At 34.6% G+C, this 11447-nt stretch overlaps 1 protein-coding gene across 1 annotated transcript; it reads left to right on the top strand.

Moving 5' to 3' along the window:
* The first annotated feature begins 2388 nt into the window (after positions 1-2388).
* On the top strand, positions 2389-11390 carry LOC118060895 (transcription initiation factor TFIID subunit 1). The gene is made up of 9 exons (XM_073405528.1): positions 2389-2498; positions 3170-3267; positions 3755-3858; positions 4528-4590; positions 4714-4759; positions 7126-7374; positions 9117-9235; positions 10243-10411; positions 10687-11390. Exons 2-9 carry the CDS (start codon positions 3225-3227, stop codon positions 11388-11390), a joined length of 1497 nt encoding a protein of 498 aa, XP_073261629.1. The 5' UTR covers positions 2389-2498; positions 3170-3224.
* The last annotated feature ends 57 nt before the right edge of the window (positions 11391-11447 follow it).

The following is an 11447-nucleotide window of genomic DNA, read 5'->3' on the forward strand; positions in this document are numbered from 1 at the left end:
AACAGGAGGCGATCTGAGAGGGCATTTTCAGTAGGAGATTGGGTTTTTTTGAAGCTGCAACCTTACAGGCAGGGCAGTGTTATGTACAGGAAGCATTACAAGTTAAACCCCAGGTACTACGGTCCCTACCTAGTCCTTGAACGCATCGGTCCAGTTGCATATAAACTCCAGCTACCCCTAGGAAGTGCAGTGCACCCAGTGTTCCATGTATCGCTATTGAGGAAACAATTGGGAGAAGTGGCCATTGTTTCTCAAGCTCTACCAATCGTGGATGAGGAGGGCAGGGTAAAGGTATATCCTGTTACAATACTGGAGAGGAAGCTTATGAAGAAGGGTAATATAGCTGTTGTAGCAGGCTTAATTCAGTGGTCGAATTCATTTCCTGAAGATGCTACTTGGGAGGAGTTGACAGAATTACAGTTGCAATTTCCAGACTTTAATATTTCTATGTAAACTGATCCTGCTCTTGATTCTTGGGACAAGAATCTCTCATGGGGGGTACTGTTACGTACCTAAGCTCTAAGGAAGAAAGCAGCCTACAGAAGATGAAGTCAAGCATTGCAGAATGGTTAACATCTGCAGCACGCAACCTTTGGTTGTTAAGTCAGTTAGTTAGTTGGAGAATTAGTTAGCAGGTTGTTAATTCAGTTAGACTAATCCGTTAGTAGTTCATTCTGTTACTATAAATACATGTAAGGATTACCAGTTGATATATAGAAAAATATACAGAACATTCGTTCCTATTCTTCTCTCTCGCATTCTCAGAACAACTTTCTGTTCTTCACTTCTATTCTTCCTCATTTCGTCTTCTTTTCTCCTTCAATTCTCCTTTCTTGTTAAGTAACCTTAACACTCCTCTGCCTTACCCTATATCGCATAAATGGCCCACCTTGCCCAAATTCCCACCGGTCAAGTCCTGGCCTATGCCAAACCCAAAATCATTGCCTAACACACCCAAATTCCCACATTTCAAGTGGCCTTCCTTGCCACCTTTCCATTGGATACCAAAGGTCCCAAGTGCAAGTCCTTCAAACCAAATCCATAACTAGACCTTGAGGGTCTGTACCTATCACCATGTTTCCGGTCAGCGCTGGAGGCAGCAGCCACCTGCTGTGATTACTCTATCTAGACTAGCCACGGTCCACATGTACCAGTAGAGCCTGCCAGTGTATATGGACCATCGATGGACCAAATCAGTCGTGACAATGATATTACTCCATGTTTGTTGTCGACGATTTTAGCATTGTTCTACGTAGTGCTCAGAAATGTAAGGCAAGTCGGTGTTCTTAGTGCTCCTTGTTTGCAGTCGTCGGTCAGACCATGCAATAAAGTGGTTTTTTACTTCGGTATTTTTGGGTCAAACTGAACTGAGTCCTTAAAAAGGTTACAAGAATGTAAGAAGTCAGGATTTTAAAAATGTGTATGCTGTTAATAAAATGAAGGAAAATTTATTATTGAAAAGAAAGAAAATATTTGTAATGATAGAGAGAAAATTTAAATTGAAATATAATAATTTAAATTTCATTTAAAATATAATAATTCAAAGAAAGAAAATAAATAATGTGGTGTCTTTTTTCTAAGAGTAATAATTTAAATTTTATTGAAATATAATAATTTAATAAGAGGTAATGTTAGATATTATGATAGGGGATACTTTTTAAAGTATTTTTTAAATTAAAAATACATTAAAATAATATTTTTTTTAAATTTATTTTTAACAACAATATATTAAAATAATATAAAAATATATAATTATTTTAAAAAAATAAAACACAATTTTACAGAAAAAAAAAATATTAACCCAGAGGTTAACTTAGTGGTTAGAAAAGTTTACTTGCTTTTGAGGTTTAAATCTTAAAAGCATTATCTTAAAATCATCTTAGATAAAATTTAGTTTCAAATAATTCGCATAGTACAAAAATACTCATAATTATTAAATAAAAAATCCAATTAATTTTTCAAATAATATAAACCATTAATAATATCTTATTTATTTTTGTGTTTCAAAAATACTTTTAAAAAATAATATTTTTTTTTTATTTTAAATTAATATATTTTTTAGTCTTTTCAGATTATTTTGATACGCTGATATCAAAATAATTTTTTAAAAAAATAAAATAATATAAATTTCTAAATAAAATATATTTTAAAAAATAAAGTTTAAATATTCTTTACAAACATTGTTATAAATATGAAATAAAACAGCCTAACAAGTAAAAAAAACCCTTAAATAAATCAAATAAATAATAACAAGTGAATTCAAAGAATTCAAACCCAAAAACTCAAGATGAAACACTTCCTTTTATATGGGCTTAGATTCAACTCCAGGCCCATATCCAATCTCAAAAACCCGACCCGACTCGACTCTGCCCAACACTACATTGGTCATTCGTTCTCTGCTTTCTCTCAAGCGCTAAGGCACGAGGAAAGCTAGCTATCCCGGTCGGAGATTATCGTTATCACCTTTAGGATATAAGTCAATCCTTTTAAATTACTAGGTAACATCTCAATCCATTCACTCCTATTTCTTTTCTTTTTTTAACATCACCGTTGCTTCCAAATTCAAACTTTTCTTTCTTTCCTCTTAGAAATTTATGTTTTCTTCGTTTTATATATTTTCCAAGCAAGAATTAAAGTACGGTTTGTTTAGTGCTTATTATTTCAACGAATTTATGTTTCCTTTTTAGTACTTTTGGCTTTATTTTTTAATTTCATTTCTCTTCGATTTGTGGTTTTTATTTTCGATTTTTTTTATTTTTGCTTTATTCAGTATTTTATAGGTCTCTGCTAGGGTTTGATTTTTGGTTACTTACACAAACTTCCTTTTCAATTGGGAATTGAAAATTTAGGAGAATTTTTATTTTTTTTTAATTTATTTCATGGAGAGTTCGAGTGCGGTTTACTGCTCACTGTTTCAACGAACTTAAATTTCTAAATTTGTAGTATTTTTGGATTAAATTTCTTATTTTCTCTTCTTTTTTGTGTTTTTTTTTTCATAAGTTAATCTGTGGTTTCCATTTTCGAATTTCGATGATGTAGTTTTTTTTAGCTCCCTTTTGAAACTTCTTCTCATTTGTTTTCTGTTTTCCACGTGGATTTTTATGAAATGAAGTAAATAAAAAACTGAATTTTAAATAGTTATTCAGCTTTTTTTCCCTTAGTTTAATAGCTGAAAGCTGGAGTTTTTCCATTTTGATGATTATAGGCAAAACTGTCTTTAAATCATGGGTGGAGGTGGCTATGACTCCGGAAGTGCTTCTGACGATGGTAAGTTGGTTATTTGACGCAATAGTATGACGAGATTTGATTGTTTTATGCTCATTGTTATAATAATCATTGGTTGAATTCTGTATATAAATGCGGCTTTTGAAGGCTTTCTGGAGTTGTGTGTCTTCTTTGTTATGGACGGTGAAGGGCATTGTTGTTTTGTACTCGGACACGGTGTTGTAATAGATATAGGTAGAATTATGATGGCCCTGGTGTATTGACTGCTTGTGTAATAAAAGTCTGTAGTCTTTGGTTTAAATGGCTGTCGTTTAAGTTGATTTTGTTCCCATAGTTAGACAACCTTGTGAAACACAAAACTGTGAAAATCAAATTGGTAAAAAAGGAAGAAGAAAGAAAAGAAAGAATTGGGATGTGTTTCTTATATGTATTCAAAATTAGTTGCTTTTCTTTTTCATCCGTATGTTTTTTTTTTTTTATAACTCTTATGTGGTCATCCTATCCTAATGTTTGGATGACTGTTGGACAGATGATGACGAGGAATATGAGGAAGTTGGTGGTAACCGATTTTTGGGTTTTATGTTTGGGAATGTTGATAATTCTGGTGATCTTGATGCTGATTACCTTGATGAGGTGAGCTTATGTCTCTTTTATATTTGATCTTTTATTTCTTGTATTACTTGCCGTAAAAGGTTTTCATAAACGTGCACATGTATTGCAAGTGACAGTTGGCATCCCTTTGAAACTGAGATTGTGTGTGAAAGCAGTACTTTTATTTGAGACAGGAAAAAAAAACAAAAACCATAAGAGGCTTAGGCTGGTGAAATGAAGAAATAACAGTGTCTTAAGAATTCAAAGATGTAAAATAAACTAAACTTCATTGGCAATGGTCATTTGTTGTGGCTTGGTTCTTGGGAGGTGAGATTGAGTGAAAAAGTTTCAAATCTCAATATGAAAACCTCTGATAGCCCCAGATTGTTAAGTGGATGAAATTTGATCTTTTCCTAAATTCTTTTTTTTTCCCTTTTTTTTTAATCTGGTAAATGTGTGTTGTTCAGCCATGAGCAGTACAGACAAAGTCAGTTTATGACATCTTAGAAATTTCAAGTCATGTTCAGGCATGCAGTAGCTTTGTTTTGCAGCAACTTCTATGTTCTCATTCCATAATGCAACTGAGTTGTGGGCTTGCTGCGTTTAACATACATTCTTCTTTTGCTTTTAACAAGGAACATCCTTGTTTGTTATTATGGTAGTTTTTCAGTTCGATATTCTCACTTGTGGTGCTAAACTATATAATTTCAGGATGCAAAGGAGCATCTTGCCGCATTAGCTGACAAGTTGGGTTCGTCGCTAACAGAAATTGATGTATGGAAAATTTGTATCATGTGTTATGTTTTTTAGCTTTCCGTTCTCAATTATGCTTGGGCAGATTTCTTCCCTTTTTTTCTTTTGGCTTGACACTATAATCTCATGCTATTCTATTTTCAGTTGTCAGTGAAGTCACACCAAACATCCACTGACGCTGCAGAACAAGGTGATGTTGTCTGCCAGGAAAAACTCTGTCATGCAGTTTTTGATGTTGTGTTAGTATCTTTGGTTCTTTAACTAAACAATCGCTCTCTCTCTCTCTCTCTGTTGTTTTTTATTTGTCTTGACTTGCATTTACTGGTAACACTTTAAGAAGCTCTGTTTGGATTCTTCTACTAATTTGGCATACTGGTTAATGAAACATAAATTGTCCTGCCTAAGATGCTTTGCAAGTTATGAACTCTTGTTTTATTTCTATTATTGTATGTCAAGTATGCGGGGAAGCTTTCCAATTTGATCATATGGCTCTCTCTTAAGATGACACTTCTGTTTAAAAGATAAAACTTACTTAAAGGAACATAATCAGTAATCTCAAGTTTTGAGGCATGCATAGTCACCAGAGCAATACCTGGATTAACATGAAGAAACAATTGGTTGAATCCCATGAAACCATTTCATAGTAGTAAATTGACTTTGATTCCTGAGAAATAATTTTTTAGGGTATCTTTAGCTTTTTGAATAATAATAATGAGACTTAGAAAATAATGAAAGATTAGGTTGTCATGAATATGCTGAAAGATATTTGTTAAGTGGATGAAAGCATGCCGGAATGCACATGCAACCTCCCAGCAAAGACATCAAGGATCTGAATAATGAAGGAATCCTGTAGAACTCTCAGGAAACACCTTAAAACCACCCAAAGCATGATACCATAGGAATGCAAAGAAACTATCTGATCTGACAACATTTGTCCTTGGTGGCAAAGCCCATAATGTTATTTCTTTTTTCCTTTTATTGTTGATTTTTTTTTTTGGTGGGAAGTGTGGAAAATACATCCTTTTCTGTTGTATATAACTATTATCAATATGAATATATTGGGGAATTGGGGGAACATAGTTCTTCATAAATAATGTTATCCCAATTTCCAAATACATTCAGAATAATAATAGTCACATGCTATTGCGGAAAACTAATGCATGTCCAGCTCTTTAAATAAGTTAAATAGAATTTCTTGAACCAACATTTAAATGAAGAAGAAAAGGAGCATTAACTGAATCCTAAGACTATGCTTGATGTTTTTTTTCAAATGCTGGAAATTATCAGTGGTTGAGTTGAGAGACTAAATTTTTCAGAATGGAAGAATTTTTCAAGTAACTCATATCTTTTGCTCTTATTCTCAGTGATAATTGATAAAAAAATTGGGAGTATCATTAGTTTGTGATTAGGAGAATCTAACAGTTCTGGTTTTTTCTGTACATCTAGTAGAAGTCAGTGTGAAGCTAATCAGGTTTTGCAAGTCATGTTATGTTAATATTTGGTCTGGCCTAGCCAAAATGAAAGGTTCTAGTTAAATATACTTGGTTTTACTAAAATACTCACTAATGAATTTATTTCTGAAAATGGTCATGTTTTCATTTTCAGGGTTGGATAGGTTGTCTTTTTGGGTGTCTCAAAATATTTTTTTGTCAAGTTCAAGCCATGTCAGAAATTTCCAACCATTCCTCTGGCAGCATGTTCTATGCTGCAAGAACAAATTATACACCTTTTGGAATGGACTTGTGATTAAGAGCTCAAAGAAACAGTCAAAAGTTTGTTTTAATGATTTTGCTGCCCACTGTTTGAATACACTTTAGGTTGTAAGCTACTATAGTCTGATTTGTTCAACCTAATGTTTGCAAGCATTGGACTTGTTAGATAAGGTGCTTCATTTCTTGTCCTCTTACTAGAATTTGACTTCAAATACTTCTATGTATTAGAGATTAATATAAAACCATACTTGGAGCTTCACTTAACAACTTAAGCTTTTGAGTTGAATTAGTTCTTTTGATATGGTATCAGAACCTTGATGACTAAACGGTTATGAATTTGAATTTCACCACTCTCATTCTGACTAATTAAATTAGCAACATTAAGCACGAGGTACTGATGGATCTGTCCAAGTTTCATACTCAAAAGGCTTTCAATTAAGGAGGCGTATTAAAGAGTAATATAAAACCATTCTTGGAACTTCACTTAACAACTGAAGTTGTTAAGCTTTTGGATTAAATTGGTTCTTTGACATTATGTTCGTCTAGTTGGGGTTAATTTGACTCCTTTTCTTGCTATTGGGACTCTTCTTATGAATACTTCTTGGATTTGAGATTAATGCGTGGATGCATATTTTGATGGTGTCCAATGATATTCTTTCTTGCATATGTACATACGCATGCATCCATAAAATGTTGTGCATTTATGTGTGTGTCAAAATATGTAGATTCCACACCATCATACTCATACATAATGCTGTTTGTGTTTAGGTAACTTGTAGTTTCTCTTGTGGCTTACCCCATTCAACCTTCTGATTATAAGTTTACTTTGTATTTGTGCTGCTAGATTATGATGCAAAGGCTGAAGATGCAGTTGATTACGAAGACTTTGATGAACAATACGAGGGGCCTGAGATTCAAGGTGTCAGTGAGGAGGACTACTTGTTGTCAAAAAAGAATTATATTTTGTCTGAATCCTCATTGCAGCCTCCTACATCCGACAATGAAGATTATGATGAGGATGTGGAAGAGGAACTTGAAAAGGAACCTGTGGTTTCGGATAAAATTCTTGAATTTCAAACTGCCTCTCTATCAGGTTTGCTTTTGGGTGATTCACATTGGTTCATATATATATATATATATATATCCATGTAAGATATTGAATGCCGTTGCTCTCATCTTTTAAGGTTTTATTACTCATAGCCTATTCTGTGGTTTTAGTGGTTCAGATACATTCTTTCCGTAACCCCTCTCAAGCTTTTATATTGAAATCTGGTACTATTCTCTTTAATTAAAAGATTGGAATTCTGAATTTTGATGTTTTGGTGTTTCTCATTTTCGCTGCTGGTCAGATCAGAACTTGGTTTCTCTGAAAAATGCTGGCATTATATTCTCATTTGTGTTTGTTTTCATTCATTTGATCCATTTTTCCTTCGGTTACATTATTTTTAGGTTATGGTGATTCTCTAAAGTTTGTGGGGCTTGTTCTGGTGTTAAACAAATGTTGGATATCTTTTTTGCGTTTTTCTCATCAATAATTGTAGCCAAGGGATATTATTCTGATCGATCAGGTTCTATCTGGGATTTTAGGAGAGTGTGCTGTATTTTTGTAGCATGCCATTATGCTTCCTCTGTCAACACTTGGTTTAAGAGGTTTGCTGGTGATGCCACTTCTTTGGCCTTTGTTTTTTCTTTTTTCTTATTTTTTTCCTGTTTTATATGATTATATCTCTCTTTCAAAGAAGTAGCTGTCTTTTTCTCATGTTGTACATGCATTTATATCCATATGTCATCCAAAAATCTTATATTTTTTGCTCTTTGTTTGGGGTTTGCAAAAACATAGGATGCCATCAGTTCTGTTATGGCAATTTTCTTGGCATTAGAATTGACTTTTTACCTGACCGGACCAGGATAATATCAATTGTGAGGAATGGACTTTGTTTATGTCAAATACAGCTTGGATTATCTAAGACACCAAGTCAACAATGTGTGACTGTCAGATAAACCGAAATATGTTTTCGGAGCAAATCTTTGGGTATATGATGTGCATTAACTCAGACATGTTGGGCTTGCTGGTCTGGTTCAGTCAACTCCATCTCTGGGCATTAATTTGCCCTACTAGCTGTCTTGGATCAGAACGTTAGGTAGTGCATTTTTGCCTCAACCTAGCAAATCCTCATTTCAAGGGCTCAGATTCAGCAGCTCTAATTCATTAAACATATATATATTTTTATCCCATTTTCCTTTTTGTCTTTATTCGTTCTATAGCCCACAAATGTTTCTTGGTGGATCACACCCATTTTGTTGGAACCTGGAAGAGTTTTTGGTATGACGTACAAATTTAGTATCAGCTGTTTGGGTGGACTTTCTGTGTGAGATTTCAGCAATGTCTGGATTCATTTTGCTCTACATTCAGTTTTGTACTCTCAGACAGCTGAATGTGTGTTTGCTCGAAGTAATTCAAATTGTAGCATCCACCTAGGAGTTTTTGCAGTACAATTGAACCTGATGATTTCTACCAAGCTTTTCTCCAAATTTGAACTTTCTGAGTAGCTCTATCATCTCTGAGATTTTGCTTAACTGACACAAGAAAAGGCTATAGAATCAAGGAAATTCTTGGAGATAAGTGATAAGTCATCTGACTATGTGACCTCACATATATCCTTTTTTTTTCTCTTAATAAAATTGTCACAAATATTTTATTTCAATTTGAGGTTATTATCCTGGCTATGGAATAGTCATTTGTTTTTTACCATGAATATCCCCACTCGCACACACAAGCTTTTCAATTTTCTAAATTGTGCAGCAAGATTATTTAGTTTAGAATCTCCTTTTCAGGTCAGCAAGATGTTGGAGTAGTTTCAGGAGTAGGAGTAGAGAAGTCTTCTCAGGATGATGTAGAACTTGGTTCCATGGATTCTGAAAGTTCTGATGCTAAATCGGAAGATATTCATGAGGTCATTTTACCATATTCTTCAATTTTCTGTAGGTGTTACATATTATTGCATTTGCATTCTAAATGCTGTTGGATGATGTTGTCATCAGCAAATGTTTAGTCTCATTTAAGAAACCACTGTCTATGGACATGCTTAAAAGATGAGTGCAAGCCTTTGGATTGTAAAAACATTTGTGCATGTTTGATTATGATGTCAATATAGATGAATGCTAGCAAGTTACTCAAACTTCTATCTGGTATTCACTGTGTGCCAATTCTCTGGAAAGGAACAAAGCTCAAAATAAAAATAAAAAATGCACCAATTCTGTTGAGTGTCAGCTAGGGAAACATTCTAAAAGCCCCCAAAGCATTGCATCACAAGGATGCAAAATCTTGATTGAAACAGTTCCCGTGGTTTGTTTAGATCCGGACATCCTCTTAGTTTGCTTACCCCTTGTTTGCACTATCCCATATATTCTGGTGTTATTAGAATCTACCTTGGGAGACTATGTTGTTCCACAACTATCTTCTCGATGGGAAGTGATCCTCGAAAAGTTTTACTGGTTCTTTCCATCCAGAAAAACCAGATAGTTGCCAATTAAGACACGTGTTGTTGAAGTATTGGAACATTTCCTCTTTCCTAAACCCAGAAAGGCAGCTGCCAAGAATTCTGTCTTCCTCGTCAAAGAACTCAACATCACCCATGGCACAACTCTAATAGCAAATAATCACATCCCACACTTTTTTGAGGAATGGAGGAAAGAAGATGGTACAGAGATGGAAAACATGTTTATGCTTCAAACCTGGGAGTTAATTTGCTGCTTGCACTTCTGAAATGTGAACCTGATAAATCTTGATTGTCTGTTAATCAAAAACATACAATGTTTTCTGTGTGAGATGGTCAATAAAATATGGCAAGGTGTAAGTGTGCAACATCTTTGACCCGAGATTCTGAATAATTGTTTTGCATCCTTTTGCAATAGTTATCTTGTTGTTCTGTGTCTTATTGAGGTCTTTATGCTGAAGCAGGAGGAAGTTGATCATGTCGAGGGGCCTCTAGATGGTAAAGGTCCCAGTCCACTTCCTATTTTGTTTATAGAAGATGGGATGGAGATCTTAAAGTTTTCTGAAATATTTTCTATCCATGAACCTTCGAAGAAAGGACAAAAAAGAGATCACAGATATTCCATTTTCAAAGGTATGCTCTCTTGCTTTTTGTATTTTCTTTCAGGCGTGATGTTTCCATCTCATAATCATTTAACTTGTTCTAGCAATGTCACAGTGAATATAACCTGTGCACCACATGTGCAATTTGCATTGTACACTCTTCTTTTCATTTCTTTTTAGTTTCTAGTTTCTTGGGTTTGCTCTTCAATAATGAGGAAGCATTGTCTATTAATTAGGTACCTGTCATCTTATGGTTTGCTTTTTTCTTGATTTCTGTTTTAACTTTCTTGTTTAACTCATTTTCAGAGAAGTATACATCTATGGATGCTTCTGATATTGTTGAAGAGGATGAAGAGGTGTTTTTAAAGGACTCTGGTCAACTGTTTCCATCACATTTGCTTGTAAATCAACATGACATCTCAATCTTGAGCGAAGATGCTGCAGAATTAGCAAGATTTGGAACTGTTCATGGAGCTATTAAAACGTCTGTTCAAATTGAGGAACAAAGAAAGAACTCTTATCTTAGTGCTGAACCAATGAATGAGGAAGTGGAATGGAAGTCTCCAGTGCATTCAAAATTCTACCCCCTTGATCAGCAAGACTGGGAAGAGAGAATTCTTTGGGACAATTCCCCAGCTATCAGTGACAACTCTGTAGAGAGTTTTGATCTCTCGGGACCTGACACTGGATCTTCATTTATTAGGGAAAGTGAACAAGTGACTAGTCCACAAAATCGTTGTTCAGAGCTCCCAGTGGAGTTAAATGAGAACACCAGTAACTTTGTTTGGAACAGGTCTTCTGTTCTCTTGGAGTCCTTTGGCTCAGAAGACTCTTCAGAACCTGGAAATCTTCCATTCTCAGAAAGCAGATGCCATCCACAACTTCTGAGACTGGAATCTCAGATGGAAGTGGATAGCTCTAGTCATGTTGATGATAGAAGAGAGAATAATAGTGCTGAGCTTCATGAAAGTGATGCTGTAAGGCGTTTCAGCAAGTCACATTGCAAATAGAGATTTGATGGAAGGATCTTGGTTAGGATAATATAATATGGGAACCAAATGAAACTA

Source organism: Populus alba, chromosome 17, assembly GCF_005239225.2.
Source record: "Populus alba chromosome 17, ASM523922v2, whole genome shotgun sequence".
NCBI classification, from domain to species: domain Eukaryota; kingdom Viridiplantae; phylum Streptophyta; class Magnoliopsida; order Malpighiales; family Salicaceae; genus Populus; species Populus alba.

Bases quoted from the DNA above. Each gene is read 5' to 3' on its own strand.
- LOC118060895 (XM_073405528.1), top strand. From the start codon at position 3,225: ATGGGTGGAGGTGGCTATGACTCCGGAAGTGCTTCTGACGATG. The intron at 3,268-3,754 runs GTAAGTTGGTTA...ACTGTTGGACAG, and splicing joins CGGAAGTGCTTCTGACGATG to ATGATGACGAGGAATATGAG. The intron at 9,236-10,242 runs GTCATTTTACCA...ATGCTGAAGCAG, and splicing joins AATCGGAAGATATTCATGAG to GAGGAAGTTGATCATGTCGA.